The sequence below is a fragment of the Pygocentrus nattereri genome, chromosome 10 (genome assembly GCF_015220715.1).
Source record: "Pygocentrus nattereri isolate fPygNat1 chromosome 10, fPygNat1.pri, whole genome shotgun sequence".
Classification (NCBI taxonomy): Eukaryota; Metazoa; Chordata; class Actinopteri; order Characiformes; family Serrasalmidae; genus Pygocentrus; species Pygocentrus nattereri.
This window is the reverse complement of record NC_051220.1, coordinates 40,980,365-41,004,807: the sequence shown is the minus strand read 5'-3', so window position 1 is coordinate 41,004,807 and position 24,443 is coordinate 40,980,365. Positions and strand designations below refer to the sequence as shown.

The 24,443-nt window shown below is 41.1% G+C and overlaps 1 protein-coding gene across 5 annotated transcripts in view; it reads right to left on the bottom strand.

Moving 5' to 3' along the window:
* Positions 1-24,443, bottom strand: part of nid2a (nidogen 2a (osteonidogen)) — a 92,162-nt gene that overhangs the window by 65,900 nt on the left and 1,819 nt on the right. For all 5 annotated transcript variants that reach the window (XM_037542259.1, XM_037542262.1, XM_037542261.1 and 2 more), the window contains exons 2-6: positions 22,996-23,292; positions 10,340-10,581; positions 9,146-9,627; positions 3,641-3,790; positions 292-537 (exon numbers count right to left, since the gene is read on the bottom strand). In XM_037542259.1, coding sequence (XP_037398156.1) covers positions 292-537; positions 3,641-3,790; positions 9,146-9,627; positions 10,340-10,581; positions 22,996-23,292 — 1,417 coding nt within the window. The remainder of the gene's footprint in view (positions 1-291; positions 538-3,640; positions 3,791-9,145; positions 9,628-10,339; positions 10,582-22,995; positions 23,293-24,443) is intronic.

Genomic DNA, 24,443 nt, shown 5'->3' with positions numbered 1-24,443 from the left:
TGACGAAAAGCCGAGTGATTTCAGAACTATTTATTTTATTTTTTTCTTCACACAAAGTGAAAACACCTTGCCGTGCAGCACCGCCTGACTTAAATTAAGTGTATGTTGGAGTGTGCGGTGAATAGACCTCGAATACCAACCTGAAGAACGCCCAGCTGTGAAGGTTCCTCTGAGTTTACATTAGTGAGAGAAAAACGGTCTGGACCCTTAAGTGAGTCCCAGCAGGAGGGCTCATGTTAAACAAACACACAGCACAATAAAACTGGCTGGGAAACGGCGCGGCGGCCTCACCGGTGATATTGAAGCCATTATGGCTGTTGGGGAGCTTCAGGGCGAACAGCCAGCCGAACAGCCCTCCGATGGGTGCCACGGGCATCAAAGCCCACCCCAGCGGCTCTGGAACTTCACTGATGGCTGTGTAAGCTCGGCCATCGCCCACAACGATGTAGGCGTGGAGGTCAATGTTGTCCAACCTCACTGCACTCAGGCCCACATTGACCGTCCCGCGGACCTTTCCGTTCACACGTTGAGGAGCACCTGAGAAAACAAAAGGAGAAACATCACAGATGTTCGGGTGTTTTGCTCATCCTTTCATTTGAAGCCTTTTTAGGAACTGTCCATTTTATCAGCTCCACTTACTCTATAGGTGCTCTTTGTAGTTCTACAACTACAGACTTTAGTCCACTGATGCGTCCGATCCACTCATACTAGCACAACACACACTAACACACCACCACCACCACGTCAGTGTTACTGCAGTGCTGAGAATGACCCACCACCCAAACAGTACCTGTTCTGTGAGGGTCTATAGGGGTCCTGACCACTGAAGAACAGGGTAACAGAGTATCAGAGAAACAGATGGACTACAGTCTGTAACTGTAGAACTACAGAGTGCAGCTATACGGTCAGTGGAGCTGATAAAGTGGACAGTGAGCGGAGTAATAGGAGTTTTGCTTTTCATTTTGGCAAATATTCTGCATGTTACTATGGAAAAGCACTGAATTTCACTGTTTTCCCTGTTATAACTTGCATTTGAGTGAGGAAAATACATTCAATGTAGTGCATGGTAGAAATACAGCCGTGCCTTAAGTACAGTTTAAGGTTCATTGCATTCAATTCTGACAAATTCAGCATTTCATTTTTTTTCCTTCAGTGTATTTCAGCAAAGAAAACAACAGAGGCTTCGTTTTTTCATTTTGACTTGTATTCTACGTTATCATGGAAAAGTGATGTCATGCGTGCCCTGCATTTCACATTTTTCCACAGTGAGTTCATTTCAGTTTGGCACAAATACTTTAACATATTGGGGAAAAAGCAAAAGATAAAACGTGGCCAAAAGTTATGGGACACTTTGTATTATTTTTATGTCTTTTATTTCTTGACATTTTTGCACTAAAATGTTCAGAAAATGCCTTATTTAAGCATTGCTCTCTGAAGAGGAACTTATTTTCACTTAGAAAATCAACAAAACACGTCATTTGACCGGGGCGTTTGATTGTAATCAGCTCCTGAAGACCCTGAGATGACACTCAGGAACTGGACCCAAAGGAAAGAGTGAGTTCAGCTTTGTTGAGCTCATGACTCTACATTTGTCCACGCGTGGCTGCGTTCCAGCCAGAGAGACTGGCAGGATTGTGTTTGGTGACAGAACTGTGTTGTAGACCCTGCTGCTCTCCATATTCACCCCACTCGCTCGCGCTCCCGGCACACAAAGCTCTCACTGTACACTCACATACTCCACAGCTGAGGAGGATTTTCCCAACACGCTCACTCCTGCCGGACCGTCTGTCATCCAGCTCGGCCTCAACAAACAGAACAGGCTCTCTCTGACTCCGGCTTGTTTTCAAACTTGGGCGTTTTGTGAGGATCTTTACGGGGAGATAAGCCTCTTAGAAGTGCAATCTGATGTCATTGTCTCCTGAAGGATGTTGTTTCCTGAGAGGTGCTGAGTGATTCACAGGGATGTTTCAGCTTAGCTCTTAAAACAGAACAACTTCATCTCACATTAACCCTTTCGCTGCCGTATGAAGGCTAAAGCATTTACGGCAGACGCTCTTATCCAGAGCGACTTACACAAGTAGTTAAAGGTGGTGTTGGGAGTCTTGCCCAAGGACTCTCATTGGTATAGTGTAGGGTGCTTGCCAAGGTGGGGATTGAACCCCAGTCTACAGCGTAGAAGGCAGAGGTGTTAACCACTACACCAGGTCTACAGTGATCAGGCTGTGTGTTTGTGCCGTATTTCTGGGTTGTCGGATGTTAGAGATGGTTTCTCTCACTCTGGCTAGTGGTGGCAGGTTCTGCTGAGTGTTCTGATGTGTAAATCATTTTGCTATTCGTAACCCTGTGTTTATAATATGGAGGCTAAACGCACAGATATAACAGCAGTGACTGGGTTTTGGGTGATTTTGGGGCCGGACTGCTGGCTGATGGACGGTCACCGGTGGATGACATCACTCTGGATGGTGAAGCAGAGTCTGATGAGTGATCTGATTGTGAATCATGTCACTGTTTTAACCCGTTGTTGGGATATGAAGGCTAAAAGCAGAGCTTTATCAGGATTTTGGGTGGACTTCCGAGCCGAATTACTCACTGATGCTGCCGCCGCAGTTTGATGATGTTGTGCTAGCTAATTTGGGCGGGGTCTGCTGAGTGTTCTGATACATGTATCACGTCTGTAGCTTAAACCGTTCTAAAGTTGGTGGGTTAAAGTGGGTTAAAGAGCCCATATCCTACCTTTTTCCCTGCTTATAATATTTATGTGGATTTTTGTTTGGGTCATAATTCTTTTTTACATGACCATTTTCCAACCTTCCTTTATCCCTTAGAATTGAACAGGCTGTTTTTGCCTTTTACATTGATATATGTAAATAAGCTCTCTTTTGATTGGCTGCTCTGTAATGTCCTTAATTCAAAAAGCAGTCTGGGCTGAAACGCTCCTTATAACTTCAGTGTGAGTGGGCTTGTTTAGTTTAGTTAGCAAGCTATTGAACTATTTACATCACCTACATGGAAATGCAGTATCAGAAGCGCAAAAAAATGGGATTTTGGCAAGTGAAAGTATCTTAAATCTAGTCAATATATCTACCGGTTCTCATTTTGAGATTGCTGTAAGCTTAGCATACGACTATTTACCTTATTTCTACAATTGTTTTACCTGTTTGAACTAATTTTATAAAGTGAATTTATTTCACTACAGCTGTACATAATTTTTCCTTATTTTAAGAAACTTGCTTGAAAGTAATACAGTAAGATCATTTTGCTTAATCCCTTAAATGGTCAGGGTCATAGGTCACCATACAGTGCCCACAGTTTTATTACACACTTGTATAATCTAAGAATAGCTCAACTGTTTCTAATTGAAGTCCCTGTAGTTATAATAATAAGCCTTAGAGTGTAATAAGCCTGGGATTTTAAGGGGTTCATAAAATAACCTAAACCCTCTAGACATAAGTTACATAATGCTGTAATCCTACAAGCAGGTTTAAAATCATTTCACTTGTTAAGATATCATTTTTTGCAGTGTAACATGAGAGCAGCTGCGCCCCCGCAGCGACTCAAACAGCTGGACTGGCCTGAGAAGGGCAGTGGAATGTGAAGCTGCTACATTGGGACTGTTACAGAAACCCATCCACAGTCTCACCGTTTGGCAGGCAGTGTCGGCCGTTTCCGTAGAAGCCGGAGTGGCAGTGGCAGCAGTAGCCGGAGGGATAGTCGGTGCAGAAAGCGTTCTGACTGCAGTGCTGCTGAAAACGTTCACAGGTCTCTTTGTTTTCTGTGGAGTAGTGGATCACTGGACAGAAACACAGACACGGAGATTAGAAAGAGGAAGAACACACAGTGAAATAAGTCTACAGGCATTTCAGAGACAGACAGGTTCTACAATTTAAATAAGCACTGACAAGGTCTCCACAATTATTACAGTCAGACTGTAAAACTACACACTGCAGATTCATACTGGATTAAAATCACTCCACAATTATTACAGTCAGACTGTAAAACTACACACTGCAGATTCATACTGGATTAAAATCACTCCACAATTATTACAGTCAGACTGTAAAACTACACACTGCAGATTCATACTGGATTAAAATCACTCCACAATTATTACAGTCAGACTGTAAAACTACATACACTGCAGATTCATACTGGATTAAAATCACTCCACAATTATTACAGTCAGACTGTAAAACTACACACTGCAGATTCATACTGGATTAAAATCACTCCACAATTATTACAGTCAGACTGTAAAACTACACACTGCAGATTCATACTGGATTAAAATCGCTCCACAATTATTACAGTCAGACTGTAAAACTACACACTGCAGATTCATAATGGATTAAAATCTCTCCACAATTATTACAGTCAGAAATGGAGCTGATGAGACCTGTTGAGCCATTTTTTCAGTGTAGGCTTTTAATTTATAAGGTCTAACATGGGACTGAATAAAAGTTTGCAAGACACCCTCTAAATGCCATCCAAACACTGATATGTGATATATGATACATGAGCCCGAAAACAGCATAAATACAGTTAGAGCAGCAGACAGACAGAGCATTTTTCATCCAGGGAGAGCGAAGTGCTCCCTCCTGCTGCTTTACAGAGGAGGTACTGGCCCCAGGTCAAATATGAGGCTCATACTGTACATCTGGACGGTCTGTTTCACTGCAAATTTAGCAGGGGCCATGACTGCGTTCTGCAGCCGACACTCATCTGTGTGAAGGACAGTAGGTCTTTAACACAGCAAGGTGCAGATAAAAGCTGCTTTGACAGCTCAAACATGACGTCTGGCTGGCTGAACGTTTATTTCAATTACACACCCCACTACAGCTACAGTCAAACAGCTGAAGGCCACGAACACTGACATAACAGGAGGTTATACTGTCCTTGAGTGCAGTACAGATATTTTTTTCTCTTCTTTGAGGCCTATTTGAAAGAAAGAGGGAATGAAGAGTGCTGGAGGAGGAGACCGAACAGATGTTACGTTTGGAGGATAAGAAAGAGACAAAATCAAGAAAGGAGTGCGAGCAGGCATACAGTACGAAACGGTCACGACAACTATTAATACACTGATATACGTTTGATGTATTTTTAAAAAAAACATAAATTTGAGCAGCTGCTCCAGTAGAAATGTTGCTCCAGTAGAAATATGTGCTTTTTTATTTGCTAGAAGAAGTCTAGCCGTTCACTAACAACAGCACAAACCAGCGGGACTTTCGGCAAAGGCAGCTAATGTCAGCTTCTTTCACTTTTGAAACTACAGCAAGTAAAAGAGGCAGTAAGTTTGAAGAAAACACCTCCGAAAAAAGGTGATACCAACTGCCCCCTGCTGTGAGCATTTTCAGTTTCCTTAAGTCTGTTATACCACACTGAAAAACCAGCGTCCTGTCCAGTAAAATGATCTTAAATCTTGTTATATCCAACATTTCTCCTGTAAGCTTCCTTTAAGATTATATAACCTGTTTCCAAACATGTTTTACTTGTTTTAAGTCATTTTTTTCAATAAAATTCTCATTATATTGGCAGAGAAATTAATTAAGAAATGTGCTTAAAACAAGCTAAATTATCTACCAGTACAGTGAGACAATTTTACTCAATGAACTACTTAAAACAGGTGAAAATGTCTAGAAATAAGCTAAAAAATCTTTAATAAGCGCACAAACATCTCAAAATGGGCAATACTAGATATATCGACCAGAATTAAGCTAATTTCACTTGACAAGATGCTATTTTAGCAGTTCACAGTTAAAACATATACAGTCTTAACTCAGAGGTTCACAGATTCTTCAGCGTGACCAGTACTGTGTACTCAATGCAACAAAAAGACTTCTCACTATGTGGCTGCATATGCTCACAGATAAGCAGATGCATGTAATCAGCTTTCAGAACTGACCGTTAGGAAATGCATATAAGAATTACTGATATCAACATCGAGTGTGTTTACATGTACTTTATAATCCAATCATAATGTCTGACTCCTGTCTGACTCCTGTAGACCTGGAGTTTCCCCATTATCTGATTACTGTCTGACTCCTGTAGACCTGGAGTTTCCCCGTTATCTGATTACTGTCTGACTCATGTAGAGCTGGAGTTTCCCTGTTATCTGATCACTGTCTGACTCCTGTAGACCTGGAGTTTCCCCGTTATCTGATTACTGTCTGACTCCTGTAGACCTGGAGTTTCCCCATTATCTGATTACTGTCTGACTCATGTAGACCTGGAGTTTGCCCGTTATCTGATTACTGTCTGACTCATGTAGACCTGGAGTTTGCCCGTTATCTGATTACTGTCTGACTCCTGTAGACCTGGAGTTTCCCCATTATCTGATTACTGTCTGACTCATGTAGACCTGGAGTTTGCCCGTTATCTGATTACTGTCTGACTCATGTAGACCTGGAGTTTGCCCGTTATCTGATTACTGTCTGACTCCTGTAGACCTGGAGTTTCCCCGTTATCTGATTACTGTCTGACTCCTGTAGACCTGGAGTTTCCCCATTATCTGATTACTGTCTGACTCATGTAGAGCTGGAGTTTCCCCATTATCTGATTACTGTCTGACTCATGTAGACCTGGAGTTTCCCCATTATCTGATTACTGTCTGACTCATGTAGACCTGGAGTTTGCCCATTATCTGATTACTGTCTGACTCATGTAGACCTGGAGTTTCCCCATTATCTGATTACTGTCTGACTCATGTAGACCTGGAGTTTCCCCGTTATCTGATTACTGTCTGACTCCTGTAGACCTGGAGTTTCCCCGTTATCTGATTACTGTCTGACTCCTGTAGACCTGGAGTTTCCCCATTATCTGATTACTGTCTGACTCCTGTAGACCTGGAGTTTCCCCCGTTATCTGATTACTGTCTGACTCCTGTAGACCTGGAGTTTCCCCATTATCTGATTACTGTCTGACTCATGTAGACCTGGAGTTTCCCCATTATCTGATTACTGTCTGACTCATGTAGAGCTGGAGTTTCCCCGTTATCTGATTACTGTCTGACTCGTGTAGACCTGGAGTTTCCCCGTTATCTGATTACTGCCTGACTCATGTAGAGCTGGAGTTTCCCCATTATCTGATTACTGTCTGACTCATGTAGAGCTGGAGTTTCCCCATTATCTGATTACTGTCTGACTCATGTAGACCTGGAGTTTCCCCGTTATCTGATTACTGTCTGACTCATGTAGAGCTGGAGTTTCCCCATTATCTGATTACTGTCTGACTCATGTAGACCTGGAGTTTCCCCGTTATCTGATTACTGTCTGACTCGTGTAGACCTGGAGTTTCCCCATTATCTGATTACTGTCTGACTCCTGTAGACCTGGAGTTTCCCCGTTATCTGATTACTGTCTGACTCCTGTAGACCTGGAGTTTCCCCGTTATCTGATTACTGTCTGACTCGTGTAGACCTGGATTTTCCCCGTTATCTGATTACTGTCTGACTCATGTAGACCTGGAGTTTCCCCATTATCTGATTACTGTCTGACTCCTGTAGACCTGGAGTTTCCCTGTTATCTGATTACTGTCTGACTCCTGTAGACCTGGAGTTTCCCCATTATCTGATTACTGTCTGACTCATGTAGACCTGGAGTTTCCCCGTTATCTGATTACTGTCTGACTCATGTAGAGCTGGAGTTTCCCCATTATCTGATTACTGTCTGACTCCTGTAGACCTGGATTTTCCCCGTTATCTGATTACTGTCTGACTCATGTAGACCTGGAGTTTCCCCATTATCTGATTACTGTCTGACTCCTGTAGACCTGGAGTTTCCCCGTTATCTGATTACTGTCTGACTCCTGTAGACCTGGAGTTTCCCCGTTATCTGATTACTGTCTGACTCGTGTAGACCTGGATTTTCCCCGTTATCTGATTACTGTCTGACTCGTGTAGACCTGGAGTTTCCCCATTATCTGATTACTGTCTGACTCCTGTAGACCTGGAGTTTCCCTGTTATCTGATTACTGTCTGACTCCTGTAGACCTGGAGTTTCCCCATTATCTGATTACTGTCTGACTCCTGTAGACCTGGAGTTTCCCCGTTATCTGATTACTGTCTGACTCATGTAGACCTGGAGTTTCCCCATTATCTGATTACTGTCTGACTCGTGTAGACCTGGAGTTTCCCCATTATCTGATTACTGTCTGACTCCTGTAGACCTGGAGTTTCCCCGTTATCTGATTACTGTCTGACTCCTGTAGACCTGGAGTTTCCCCGTTATCTGATTACTGTCTGACTCCTGTAGACCTGGAGTTTCCCCGTTATCTGATTACTGTCTGACTCATGTAGACCTGGAGTTTCCCCATTATCTGATTACTGTCTGACTCCTGTAGACCTGGAGTTTCCCCGTTATCTGATTACTGTCTGACTCATGTAGACCTGGAGTTTCCCCATTATCTGATTACTGTCTGACTCCTGTAGACCTGGAGTTTCCCTGTTATCTGATTACTGTCTGACTCCTGTAGACCTGGAGTTTCCCTGTTATCTGATTACTGTCTGACTCCTGTAGACCTGGAGTTTCCCCGTTATCTGATCACTCAAGTGCAGTAAACGTGTTGATCAGATCACTGACAAAATCTGATTTTCTGCAGTTATCGGATTATTAAGTGCATGTAAACACACTCACTAAATAACATATAAAAATACTGTTACTAAAAAAAAAATCATATATCACTGCTGTCTGAAGAAAACCTCGGATCTCCAAAATGGTAACTTTACAGAAGAAGGAAAAAAACTTATATTAGTTTTAATGTAAGTCAGCGGAGCCAGACTTTTTCATTGTAACCTGTTTCTTTTGGTCCATTCTTCGTAAAATCTTCAAAGTAAAGGACAACAGGCATTTTCAAATTATATTAAAAACTGAAAAACATCAAAAATAGAGATTCAAGGTTTGTGTCCGACAACAGCGATATATTAATACAACCAGATGATATTCCAAGAAATTCTGGACCATCTCTATTGGCCCATTTCTCATAAACCTCCAGCCAACGTACAGGTGCTGATTTCATTGAATGTTAAAACATAAAAAAATAATAAAAATTAAGTCATGAATTTCTGATCTTACGGCTGCAATGCATCGTGATAAGATTTCTGGGCATATCACTCGGCTCTAAGGGTAAGAATATTAGATTTATATATTCTCACCTCCAGAGTCAAAGTCCAGGTCTTCCTCCACACTGACCACATGGCCATCAGTAGCATGGGGGTTCATCTCCAGAAAGGTACGTTCAGGCAGGGGGCGCTGTTGTTGGACCACCTCCGGTATGGTTTCTGAAGGGGGATATTCTCCAGGCCCAGTGATCGCTGGAGCAGCATCATGAGTCTGAGGGTTAGACGTTAGCGTGACGTCCCCACCATAAGGCTGAAGGTGAGACCGATCTCGGCCTGGCTCAGTGAAATCTGGAACTGAAGGATTCTGGAAGTCTGGATCCTCAGTATATTCCTGCTCATCATCAAAGGAATCATCCGTCTCAGGGTACTCTGAGGTGGTGGGGAACTCAATCACTTGCTTTCTGGGCAAAGTGGTGGGTAACTGGCCACTAACTGCTGCTGGAATCACATTTTCGAAAGCGTACGAATTTCCAATATGGAAGAGCCAAATTCCAGGAACATTAACGTTACTCAGCCTGGAGGGAGACGGCAATAGATGAGTGAAATATGACGGTTAGGGTCAATATTTGCTATGTATTGCTATAGGAGATCAAATTGGTGACCTTCCAGTCACAAGGCTGGTTCCCTAACCTCCAGCCCACGACTGCCCCCAAATAACATTTTTGTGACAAGAAATTCCAGAAAATGACAGTTTATTATTTAATATCACTTACATATTTCTCTTTTTTTTACCATGTAGCTTTATGCTGTTCCCAATATACTTTTAACTGTGAACAAGTTTTAACTGGTTTAAGTTTTGGTGTTTTGTTTACAACATTTCAGTCTAGACTGTCTGAGTCGTTACGGAATAACAACTATTAATATGACCAGTGATTAGTGAGCATTTGAAAGTTCAGGATCAAAAGCTAATATTCCTTCTATTTACAGCTACTAATATATGTACTATTTAGTTACATTTCTTTTCCGAAAACTTACAACTTTAAATAAAATCAATGAACAAGACTGTTAAACCACAGTACACTGAACTTAAACCTTTGTAGGAACGTATTGTTATCGTTTATAGTGTAGGTCCAATGGAAACCTAAAGAAACTATGAAATCTCGGCTAATAAACTGCAATTGGGGTCCGGGGACAACTGTGTGCATTTCATTTTTTACCAATCTATTGCTTTAAATGATGGTACAGTGTGTACAATGGCTGTTATACTGTATAAAACACAGTGCTTACTGGTACAGGTTCTTGACGGACTGCTCATTGGTGGTGATGCTGTAGTAAGGCCCTTCGGTGCGAGAGAAGAAGAAGTACGAGACTTCTCCCCTGGTGAAGCCCACTCGAGCGGTCAGCTCAATCTCCACATTGAAGGTTTCTTTAGGGCGAGTCCCGTAGAACTGCAGGCCGTCCTCCGGGTAGAGGAACAGGGCGTAGGTGTTTACCTCGTCGTAAGCCACCACCGCCTGGAACGTGTTAACCTGCAGGAAGGGTGAGGGAGATAGGCATCAGTTCATTATTCAAATTCAAAGCTTTTAGTGCCTTATCTCATCCTGAGGGAGGGTCAGCTTCTCTTTCTCGAGGAACAAAAGCTCTCTGACAACTCCTGTTTATCAGTGTTTATCTCTGCTCTAATGAATAAGAACAAAATACGCTGCGCTCCACACAGGTTACCCTGCCTTGCTTATCTACAGTCTATAAAACTGAGTTTCTTTTAACCCCGGAGGGTGTATAAGACTTCACGCTCATGTTTACAGAACTTACACACTAGTAGAATTGTAGTTATTGAATAATTTACAGTACTGAATAATGTATAGTAGACAGAGAAAATGTATACAATACTGTACTATTTATACTATGGAATCATTTGCCGCTGCTACTGAATAATTCACAGTAGATACTAAATAATTAATAGTGGGTCCTGAATGTTTTATAACTGTTAGTTTGTAATTCATAGTATTTACTAAATAATTTATAGTTGTTACTTAATAAGCAATAGAAGATATTGAAAAAAATCATAATATTTTATAGGAGTAGTTGAATAATTTTAGCGATTACTGAAAAGTCCATGTTAGACTGAGTTAATAATACCTGAATAATTACATACTGAATAATTTTTCATAGAAAATGAATAGTTTATAGTAGATAATGAATTATTCATACTAGATACTGAATACTTTATAGTAAATGATGAATTATTCATACTAGATACTGAATAATTTATAGTAAATACTGGATAATTTATAGTAGATACTGAATAATTCATAGTGGATGCTGAATGATTGATAGTAGATACTGAATAATTCATAATATATGCTGAATAATTCATAGTAGTTACTGAATAATTGCCTTTCAAGGGGTAAATCTGATCCAGTTCTAAAATCTGATCAATTACTTGACATATGCACATCTGGCATGATATTAAGCGTTTACAGTATTATGTGTTTAAAATAATCCCACAATTACACAATTACTTGGAAATCCCAATACCACCACATATCAGAGCTCAACCCAAATTTGGTGTTTCCCACAAGCTCAGTTGTTTCTCTGATTTTATAGGCTCTGGTAACCCACCAACTGTGCCACCCCCCAACTGTAAACACCATTCTTCTCCCTCCTCTCAGTTGGTTTCACACCCCATTAAAAGGCTCCCCCTGAGACCACCAAAGCCACTATGTGAGGAGCTGTAAATGCGTCTGTCCTGCCCTCTTCGGTTTGTTATAATACAGTCTGAGTGTCATTGCCCAGATCGTGTCATTAAATCCTGGGAACACTGAGATCAGAGAGAAGCCCATCTTGAGTGAAGGCCGCAGACAGACGGACCTGACCACCCACTGTCTCTACCTCCAGAGCCATGGACTTCTCAGAGCACCCAGCTCAAAAAGTCCAGCCAAGACCAGCTTCTGTTGCTAGCTTGTTTCAGATGGTCCAAGCTGGTCCGAGATGGTCATCAACCAGATTCTTGCTGATCTAAGACGGTCAAGGTGCTTGATCAGCAGGACATACAGCCGTTCTAGATGAAAATGCACCCTACACTCAGTGCTCAACTGGGGTTGGGGGGGTGGGGGGGTGCACTTTTCATTGGTAAAGTGTTGATATCGTGCACACACCAGCCATCAGGGTTGCCACGTTCACAGTTTCCCCGCCAAACTGGGCTAGTTTGAAAACTATGTCATGGGGAAAAGCAATAAAGTCTCAACTTATTGTTTAATATGAGGTCCACTTATGATGTTTGTGTGGTTTTCTGTAATAAATCGTCATAATTTCATTTTACATGATCATTTTCCAACCTCTCTTTATCTCTTACTATTAAACAGACAGTTTTTTATCACTTTGCATTTACAATTGATGTATGCAAATGAACTGTGTTCTGATTGGCGGCTCTATATTATGTATTATTCAAGAAAAAACTCAGTTTCTATATATGGACTGCATGGACTAAGCAAGAGCAGTTCATTTTGAAACTTTAGCAATGTTCACATACAATATCAAACTTTTATTTTAAAGTGTGGAATATTTGGGTTTCCATAACATGGGCCCGTTTAAGTAAAATTGCCAGACCTGGCAACCCTGTCAACTGTAGGCATCACAAAAAATACATCTGTCTTTAAAAAGTAAATTTTATATATATATATATATATATATATATGGGGCAGTCATGGGCTAGAGGTTAGGGAACCGGCCCTGTGACCCCACTGAGGGACTAATAAGGGTCACTTAATCCATATATACATATACATATATATTTTGTGTGAACATTTCATGATGAATAGACCAATAAATGCTCTAAAATCTCTTTACATTGACGTACATTGAAAGGGTTATATATATATATATATATATATATATATATATAAAAAATTTTTTATATATAAGCTTAACCATCAAACTCAAAAGAAAACAAACTGATCGTCCGAGCTGTTTGTTCAGCAGTGCTATTTGAACAGGGATGTGCATATTTGAATATATGAATATTCAAACTCATCTCAGCAGTCTTTTACTTAACTGGATATTTGAATAAGTCAATACGTACTATGGAGTAAAGAAGTGAACTAAATTATCTTGCGGTGTTTAAATATCCAACTGACGGACTGACTTGTGTGGAGCTGCAAGGAATGAGGCGACAAAAGCAGCTGGCATTTCATCTCACGCTAAGCCAACTGCACTAAACAGAGCTGTATGTGGCATTACTACAAAAACAAAGAGAATTTAAAGTTTTAAAGGGCCCACATGCTGCATGCTTTCCTGTATTTTGTTTACTTTACTTTGTGGGTGGATATGTACACAGGCACTAGTTTTCGTGACATCACAAAAACAATGAATTCAAAAAATGGGCTGTTTTCGCAGATTCATTTTTTGTGTCTGGAATGTTTTGAAACATTTCTGTGAAATAAAAAGAATATACGCCTGCAATTGTAGTTTATTTTCATATAATTCATCATGATAGCTGTATTTAAACTCTGTAAGCACTGTAGAAATACTTTTATTTCATTACGTTTTAGTCGGAAATTCAATGGATTCAATTCTTAAATTGCCAAAAAAGAAAATTGTCCAATCAGGATTGTTTTTTGCTGTGGTATCTAGGTTGATACAGACAAGCAAAGGTCTCCCATTGGTCAGGCCTTCAGGAGCTGGACTGAAGGCCTTAAATGTCAGATAAAGTGCTAACATAATTGGAAACGGATGGTGGAATCAACCAATCATGTTTCAATTTACAATGTAAGGAAAAATCTCACTATAGGCTCTCTGAAAGTTCTACTAGTTCTAGTAGCTAGTGAATGTTCAAGTATATCAAGTAAAGTCAAATATCTCTTTGGTTGCACACACACACATACCCCCCCCCCCCCCCGACCACCCCCACCCCCCACCCCCCACTGAAACAGGGTCTGTGTGAAATCTCCTCCCTCTTCCGTAATCCAAGCTGCTCTCCCCTTGTGGTGCTATCACCTCCGTCACCACCATCAAAAAACACAAAACAAACCCCCCCCCACCGCCTCCAACCCCCAAAGACAAAACACTGCATCAGGCTTCAAGAGCCCCCCCCGGGCTACCTACTTCCACACCCCCACCAAACCCCCCCATCACTCCAGCTCCACCACCCCGAGCCTCAATCTCTTAATTACAAGACCACACTGCCTCCAAGCGCTGCAGGAACACACCCATAAACAAGATTGTTTAAAGATGTTATTGTAAATAATTAGGCTCCCACTTATGGCACGGCTGAGACGGGGCCAGGCCACATGTACCCAGAGTCCAGGCTGGCTAGCAGAGGGCACGGGGCCGGGACTGGATGACAGAAGACAGGCCAGGCTTGATCAGGCCGTCCACTGCTTATTTGTTCAGGGAATAACACCTCCATGTGGCTTCCCTCCTTCCACCTCCACATCAAACAGCTCACAGACAGACATCTGAGGACCGCCGACTCCCACCGAGATAAAACTATTGGGATTCAGTCCCAAAGGAAAACATAAGGGACTGTCCGAAATCCCCCAAAATTAACCCCATCTCATCATAACCCGGGTGATGGTGAGCGTCAAGAAACATTTCCTTGCAACTTGACAACAAATTTCCAAAATAAAACACCCGTTTTATCATGATAATATCAGGAGAGGAGAAAATCAATAACCTAGTTCCATTGATCTTGATACAGCAGGCTAAAAGAACAGGCACGTTAAAGGGGAAATCCACCAAGTTTTCTAAATATATGCTCAATTAAACGGCTGAGATGAGTCATTCAGAGCGGTTTGGTGTGAAACGCTCCGCTCTAGAAAACTTACCGAGTCAGAACTGTTCACAGTGGTGGTGATAGGAACCAGACGTCCGCCTCTAAAACGCTCCTCACAGAGTTCCTACATGAAGTGGTTAGGAATTCACTTTTTTTTAGATTTTCCACTGTTTTCCATCATCAACATTCCATATAAACTCAGAAGACTCGTGTCGGTTCTCTGGTGGTTCTTGATAGTAAATAATATATATATATATATATATCTGTGCTGTAGTCATGGCGACCCCTGGGTCCTATCACCACCATTGTAAAGACACCTGAACCATTTCACACCCAGACCGCTCTGAGTGACTCTGTTTACATCTCAATGAGTGAATTATGCAGAACTGCCCTGGCTACCTAGCTAGTTAGGCTAACTGGGTACCAGCAACAAAGCTAAATTATTCCAACACACCATCCTGTTGTTTTAGTTTCTCGCCCATCAATTAAAATAAGATTGTTAAGCATTCTGATCGGCTGAGCTCCAGGAGGCTTTATACTGTACAGAGCAAGCAAAGCTTACATTAGCATTTCACTGCAGATCCATTCATCTTTGTCCTTTAAACGGATTAAAATCTGCCCCCAGAGTTCTCAGTGACCGTGCAGGTTCACACACTGATTCGTTTTACTGATCAACACGGACGTGAACGCTCACCAGGTGCTCTTTCCTATCACTGTGTAATACAAGCTCCATGCTGCCTTTATTGTTGGATGCACTACGATCAGCAGAAACCTCATATCTCTACGCACTGTGAAAAATGGCCAATCTAAAAACGACTTAATGTGGTAACAATAAATTATCTAGTTTTATTCAACCTAAACAAATAATCTGAACGAGTGATTCTCACAATCAATGTAGTTTTTTTTTTACTAAATTTTGAGCCATTTTTTGACCCTTATTATTATTCTGTCTCATCAGAGGAGCAATAAAAGGCCAGTGAAGCGTTAAACGTATTCACCTTCGCACATCTGCTTCCTCCAAATGGTATTTTGTGACCCAAACTAAATAAACGTCTACTAATTTCAGGCCTTTGTGATCATGTTTGTTACTTTGGAAACGCACTTTATTAAAGCGAAGAAGTGGTTTAGCTGCTTTTTGCCTCAGCTTTGAAGGATTAAGACCGAAAAGCCTGAGCGAACTCTCTGCACAGCAGCCGAGAGGAAACATCAAATCAAGTTCTCTCCTCCAACATCCCCCACGGCTCAGAGCACGACTACTGTGATCAATTAAAGGCCAGTGAGCAAACACTGCCAGTGATAGTGAACAATGCTGAGTGAGACAGAATCAGCAGGAAGCGGAGACTAAGATCAGGATTCTTAGCTGTTTGCACTTCTAAAGCCTGTGAAGACACAGCCACCTTGAGAGAAAGCATTTTGGCCCAATCTCATTTCTTCTTTTACCCCCTATCCCTTGTTTTCGAGTGTCACCCGAACCCCTTGGAACTGAGCTACAGGGCAGTGGTTGAGATCTTCCCTCTGAAATGGGGCCCTCAAATAAAAAGAGCATCACTTCATTAACAGCTACCTGTAGGCGACCCTGCCCGTCTGCAGGGACAGCAGAGGAGGGGAAAGTTCAGCTCCTCACTGCTGGGCTTTAGTTACATTTAGGGATCACACGCCTTCAAAGAGGGGGGGCAATTATTTATTATCACCCCCCCTAATTCTTCAGTGATGTGAAGCTGAAGTCAGATGTTCTCCAGATTCGTGAGAATTTTCCCGTTCCACCTTAAATGGAGCAGCAGTTACATTCTGGAACCCCAGGCATCAGAACTGCTGGATTATTTAAGGTGGAACGGGAAAATGGTCTGGCTAGCTACTGAGACATCAGCATGCTATTCGGGTTTTTTTGCACTTGGTTTAGCGTAGTGATTAACACCTCTGCCTTCTACGCTGTAGACTGGGGTTCAATCCCCCTCCTGGGTCAGCACCCTATACTATACCAGTAAGAGTCCTTGGGCAAGACTCCTAACACCACCTTGGCCTTCCTGTGTAAAATAATGATCAAATTATCTGCTCTGGATAAGAACGTCAGCACAATGCAAAGAACAGTTATCGTAATTATTTTAAAAAGGAAATTCTTTTTTTTGGTCTCTTGTGCTCCATTTCTTCGTAACACTCTACTTGGAGTCTGAAAAACCTCCGGTTGGAGGGTCATGTAGCCCTAACATTTCGCCCTACCCCTCTATCTCAACAACAATCAGGACACCCTACCCCAGAGGGCTAAGGGCTAAGTGGTAGGGAGGAGGGGTGAAATCATTTGATATAATTTGAGAAAGGCAGTTGCTCTTTATGTTGCGTCAAAATTTCACGATGAAAGGACCAACATAAACGGTCCGAAATTACTTGGGAAAAAATATTCCTCCATTTACTTCCATTAAAAGTTAATAACGGTTTTCCCTGTCCTGTAAAGTTGCCTTTTTGGAGATACAAGGTTTCATTCCAACAGCAGCGAAATTAAAAAATGGAAAAAGCAGAAAAGCAGAAAGCTTATTTTTTGCCCCAATGCGTTAAATTATTGCGCACCTAAACTTTCGCATACAACTTTATATTTAACTGAAAACTGTCTAGAAGCTTCACACTGTCCAGCATTCAGTGAGCCACTCTCCACCTTCATTCCAGCTTCCACTCTTTTCAGGCGACTCACTTTCAGCTCCTCAGAGAACCTGCAGACACGCCTCCAAAGAGTCTGAGAAGCTGGTTGATCATTTTCTGCTTCTCACAAAACAAATTTAACAAGCCACAGTTCTTAGAACAACAGCCCTTTTCTCAGTAATGGCTTTATAACAGCTGTGATGCACTCAGTGACCTTCTTAACTGGACATTAAACAAATGGCGGGTGGTCTCTTGTACCCCACCAATTAGCATGGTGCTAACTGCATGCCTTAATCATCACACTTGCCTCAAACTGTGTCGACTTGCTAAATACGAGGTTGATTATTTTGGCAAACTGTTCCTTCCAGACTCTGTTAAGGACCCTTTCTCAGCTGACCTCCCACAGAGACACGGAGTCGTCCGCGGTCGCTGACGTGACAGATTACAAGCTGTTACTTCCTCTCTCAGTGACGTCCACCTCCCTGCTCAAGCTGTAGAAGATGAAGTGAGTAATTACTCAAGCTCTGTTTATGCTCTGTCTGGACTCTAGTGAAACTCTTGACCACTGGATATAAATACGAGGACGATCTCTGAGAGGAGCGCCGTCGGACTGTTGTCTGAAGTAATAAATAACTAAAGATAATGTTTAACGTGCAGCGCAGCTGCGTCTCTCCATAGGCCCGGAGGACAAAGCCAAACATACACCGCAAGTAAGAACAACAGAGCAGTATATTCACTACAGCTCAGAGGGATAAAGCAGCAGCACTCAATGTTTTACTGCATTCAAACGCTGAGCCTCCCTTCAGCCAATAAGCCGAGACGTCGGCACTGCATTACACCAAGTACTGCACCGAATCACAAAGGAATACGAGATCTGCCACCATGGTTTGGTGGATTCTCCCTTTATTTAGTGTGTTATAACTTTTTGTGCATGTAAACAAAGCTCAAAGTTCGCTCCAGAGGGAGAAACTCTCCCCCACAGAACCCACTTTTTCTCCCTGAAACAGCTCGGAATTCCGGCCCTTTTCCTTCGTTACAAAATGACATCATCTCGTAACACAGTCCTTACTGCCCGCCTACCGATGAGCTCGGCCCCCTCACACAGCGCACAGCGGCTACTGGAAGAGGAAGAGTGTGTTCGGTGCTGTATCGTGTGGAGGAGATGCAGACCAGACTTTCAGGACCCACTCTGGATCGAACTGATCCAGCAGAACCGACACCGCTGGAGAAACAGCTGCTCAGAAGAGAAAGGTCTGTCTGCAGACTGTAGGACAGGGGCGGAACCTGGAGGGGCGGAACCGCTCTGGCGGTTGACCAATCAGAACAGAGGGAGTGAGCTGACCAATCAGAGCACACCGGGCACATTGGGAGGCGGGACTTAGGAGCTCTAAGAGGGCAGAGGGTGAATTGAGATATACAGTATTTACACTGAGGTGTGTAAATCTATTCTAGTAGATTTAAATAATTATAGTTATATGATATTATTATTATAATTATTATATAATTATTATATCATTGTAGTTACAGTAGTTACATTAAATTATGAATACTGCATAAGTCCCCTTTCACTGAAGATCTCTCAAATTGCTTCAAACCAGTTTGAGTACTTTATACTGAAAACATATCTTGGAGAGCAGAGACATCTAAAATCTAAATCTTTTTACTCTTATTTAGACATATAAGCTAATTATAAAGACTTCTTGAAATGAAATAAACTGTTTCGAGAGCACTAAGAAGTTTGGAAATTTCAGGGTTTCACTGACGTCTAGTTTTACAGTCATTCTCGAATGGATTAAACCTATACATGCAAATCAAATTAAAAGCTGTTAATCTTTAACTAAAAGCAAGACCTACCGGTCATTTTCAAGGCATTCTGGCTTATGAAGATTTCATTTGAATACACAATGTTTCATCTGTTTGGAGTAATCAAACTATTTATTATCATCTGCTCACTTTTTTGAAATGTAATGCCTCGTTTTAAGAAAGGAACGACAGATTTCTCAAAATGTAGGAGGAAAAAGTCGGATATTAGACTCTGAAATGTAGTGGTGTGAAAGGAAAAAGTCCAGAACGGAGAAACTTCAGTACAGATACACCAAAAATACTAAAGTACAGAAACTAATTACATTTACTCAGTTACTCAGTTACTCAGTTACTGTCCACCACTGCAACTAACTATTAAAAATGTACCAATAGAACATGAATCATATCACTGTGTCATGACTAACATCTTGGGACTAATATACTAGCATGTGGCCAGAGCGTTAAACTGGGACAGCTACAGTACTTTTATTACTAAAGGCACATTTTAATGAATTCCTCATTTTTACTGTATTGAAAAACACACTGAATGGAGAATGAACCCTGTGAATCGTCACACCACCACTAACTACGCTGAGCCAATCAGCAGTAATAAATATACACCTAAACAGCTCGTGTCCTTCCTTCTCACTTGTGGCCTGTAAGTAAACAGCTCAAAATCTTTAGTTACTGGTCATCAGCCACCACTTTTTACTGTGAATTACAGGGAAATTAGAGGCTGGGGGGATTCTGGGATAGATTAGTAGTTCGTGAGGAGAAGCATTGTGTGCACAGGTGCCCTGTGGGCTCGCAATTAAAGCAGCGGAGGGGGGAATTAAGTTAGGAGAGACGACTGATGGCCCAGCCTGATAACCTGCGCCTGCAGGGAGGTCAGGAGGTGCGGGGCTAATCCCCAGAGCTTCTGGGGCAAATAGTTCAAACCACTCCCAGAGGATTCCCAGGGCTAGTTTATATCTGTATACTCAGCTTCCGCAGCAGGAAATGACACAGCAAGTGATGTAATGTTTCAACTTAAACAGAAAGCCAACCGAGGCTCCCTGACATGTACTTTTTACGTCTACTTAAGGCATTTTTGCAATTTTATGTACCAAAAAACAGCTGTAAATAATTTTTATAGGACCATTAAACAGACTGTTACTGTGCCTTTAAGACTGATACATGTATATGAGCTCTGTTCTAATTGGCTGCTCTGTATTGAGTGTCATTCAAAAAGCAGCCTGGGCTGAAACGCTCCTTATAACTTCAGCTTCAGTGGGCGGTGCTATCCTGCTGTAGGTTAAACAGGCAGATTTATGTAAATGATTTGGTTTTCATAGTTCTGACTACAGGCTGTTTACATATATTCAATAATGTGGACTATTGTTGTTGTGTATTAAAAACTTAATGAATTCAATGTTTTAAGGCAAACGGACTTTTTAAAGTTAAAATCACTAATTTTGTTTACACGGTTTCATTTTAGTTCTGATATCAAACAGAAACAAATGTTCTGCAGGTAAGTAAGATTTTTAGTGTTTTCAAGAAAAAGGTGATGATTTTCTGTGTGAACAGCTGTGTTTGTTAGTCATGTACTGGCTGCATTATTGAGCTCAAAGTGAGCTGAAACTGTCACTTCCGAAACATATCAAACATATCAAACGGAAACACAGCAAAAACTGTCACTACTGAAACGGTCACTACTGAAACAGAGTCTACTGAAACAGAGACTACTGAAACAGTCACTACTGAAACAGTCACTACTGAAACAGAGACTACTGAAACAGTCACTACTGAAACAGTCACTACTGAAACAGAGACTACTGAAACAGAGACTACTGAAACAGTCACTACTGAAACAGTCACTAAAGAAACATTTGGCAAAATCTTAGTTCTCATATCAAACAGAAACACAGCTAAAATTGTCACTACTGAAACAGTCACTACTGAAACATTTGGCAAAGTTTTGGTTCTCATATCAAACAGAAACACAGCTAAAATTGTCACTACTGAAACAGTCACTACTGAAACATTTGGCAAAATCTTAGTTCTCATATCAAACAGAACAACACATCTAAAATTGTCACTACTGAAACAGTCACTACTGAAACAGTCACTAGTGAAACATTTGGCAAAATCTTAGTTCTCATATCAAACAGAACAACACATCTAAAATTGTCACTACTGAAACAGTCACTACTGAAACAGTCACTAGTGAAACATTTGGCAAAATCTTAGTTCTCATATCAAAAAGAAACACAGCTAAAATTGTCACTACTGAAACAGTCACTACTGAAACATTTGGCAAAGTTTTGGTTCTCATATCAAACAGAAACACAGCTAAAATTGTCACTACTGAAACAGTCACTACTGAAACAGTCACTAGTGAAACATTTGGCAAAATCTTAGTTCTCATATCAAACAGAACAACACATCTAAAATTGTCACTACTGAAACAGTCACTACTGAAACAGTCACTAGTGAAACATTTGGCAAAATCTTAGTTCTCATATCAAACAGAACAACACATCTAAAATTGTCACTACTGAAACAGTCACTACTGAAACAGTCACTAGTGAAACATTTGGCAAAATCTTAGTTCTCATATCAAACAGAACAACACATCTTAGATTGTCACTACTGAAACAGTCACTACTGAAACAGTCACTAGTGAAACATTTGGCAAAATCTTAGTTCTCATATCAAACAGAACAACACATCTTAGATTGTCACTACTGAAACAGTCACTACTGAAACAGTCACTAGTGAAACATTTGGCAAAATCTTAGTTCTCATATCAAACAGAACAACACATCTAAAATTGTCACTACTGAAACAGACACTACTGAAACAGTCACTACTGAAACAGACACTACTGAAACATTTGGCAAAATCTTAGTTCTCATATCAAACAGAACAACACATCTTAGATTGTCACTACTGAAACAGTCACTACTGAAACAGTCACTACTGAAACATTTGGCAAAATCTTAGTTCTCATATCAAACAGAACAACACATCTAAAATTGTCACTACTGAAACAGTCACTACTGAAACAGTCACTAGTGAAACATTTGGCAAAATCTTAGTTCTCATATCAAAAAGAAACACAGCTAAAATTGTCACTACTGAAACAGTCAGTACTGAAACAGTCACTACTGAAACAGTCACTACTGAAACAGTCAGTACTGAATCAGTCACTACTGAAACAGTCACTACTGAAACATTCACTACTGAAACATTTGGCAAAGTTATAGTTCTGATATAAAATGGAAACGTATTTTCTGTAGTAAAGCAAACGTTTTAGTGTTTAAATGAAGAATATGATGATTTTCTGTGTGAACAGCTGTTCAGCGCTGTGTTTGCTGATCATGTACTGGCTGTGTTTTTGAGGTCAGCTCAAAATGAGCTGAAATTCTTGCTACTGAAAAAGTCACTACTGAAACATTTGGTGCAGTTTTGGTAGCGTTACGAGTGTCAACGACAAAACGGTATGTTTGATCATCTGTTTTAATAAAGTGAGCATAATTAAGGTTTAGGGTCACTCTCCTCACTCAAAGCAAAGTGAATCAGTTAAAATATGTTTTAAACTCTTTGGTAAAAAAGTTGTGGGTGTGTTTACAGCCTACGTCCCCCCCTCTTGCCATCCACTTTGCTGATGCCTGGTTTTGACACTGACAGTCATTCCATTAAAGTGAATGAGAGCTCGTTTTTTGATACTGTCTGGAAATCATTGCGCTCTTACCCGTAACTCAGAAGACCGGCTGACTTCTTCATAAGCCGCCACGTTCTCCCAGGTGGCGATGACTGCGTGGGTTGGGGTGAACTGTGAGCCGGGGAAACCTCTCTGGACCTCAGCAGCGACCCGGTTCAGCACGCCGGGGGCTTCTGTCTGCCGGTAGTAAATGGCTCCTTTTCCATTACTGGTGTCAATGTCAGCGAGAAACGGAGCGATGACGGGGAATTCAGTGGGGAACCCATCGTCTACATACTGCTTCTCCATGGGCAGATCCTGGGTGGAGATGATTCCATTGGTGGCCACCTGGAAGAGGACAAGAAACAGGGTGTTATCTTCATCATCATCAGCCTCGTTCTTATTTATATGGCCTCTTTCTCTTCATCAACACTCAAAACAATGAATTAAACTTCATTTAAATAGGTCACGCATTCACTCCACTCCATTAAACTGTACATTAAAGGCTCCACAAAGGTTCTTTGAGTCATGGCAGAACCACTTATAGCTCCCTAAATAACTATTTTTGAAAATAGGATGTGTAAATGTGAAGAACCTTCACACTCAAACATGTTTAAAGGTCCTTTACATGATGTAAAGTTTCTATATCAACTGAAGAGTTCATGCTAGAACATTTACGTTGTGTGGAAGTTCTTTAACTTGAAAAAGGTTCTTCAAAACCTACTCGTGGGTCAATAAGAAGCAAGTTTGAAAAAGGGGCTGCTGCATGTGAAAAACCTTCGAGAGGTTAAAAGAACCAGAGCATAAAGGTTCTACACCAATTTAAAACAGACACTACTTTACAACATGTGGAGGTTCTTCAGACTTACAAACCACCTTTAAACTTCCAAAGAACTACGTTTGAACAAAAGATCTGAGTGGGGAAAAAAACTTTAAAGGTTTAAACAAAATCCACACCATGTGAAAGTTCTGCATATTTAGGTGTTCTTCATGGAATTATGTTCTTCAAACTTTAACTGGTTCTTTACACTCACAAACGGCTTTGGGTTTCACAAAAAAACATTTTGGCTTTTCATGCTGAACAAGGTATTTGTGAGTGGGAAAGAGGTTCTCAAGGCTTAAAGAACCTTCACGTTCTGTACCAGTTAATAGGCTCTGCCCAGAACCTTTGCATGATGGGTCTTTGGAGGGTCATTTAAACTTTAAAAGGTTCTTTACTCCCACAAACCACTTTCGGTTTCCAAAAGAAAGATCTAGGACTGAGAAGAAGCACCTTTCTATATCAATTTAAGGGTTCTTCCAAGAACCTTCACATCACGCGGACATTCTTTAAACTTTGAAATGCTTCTCATGTCTCACTTACAGAAAAAGGGTTCTCGAAAGAGCCATCCATTGAAAGGTTCTTCAGGGAAAGACACATTTTTGAGTGTTTTGACACATTTATTGTAATTCATTTGGTACGTGACCATTTTCCGAATTAAACCGGCTGTTTGTGTTAC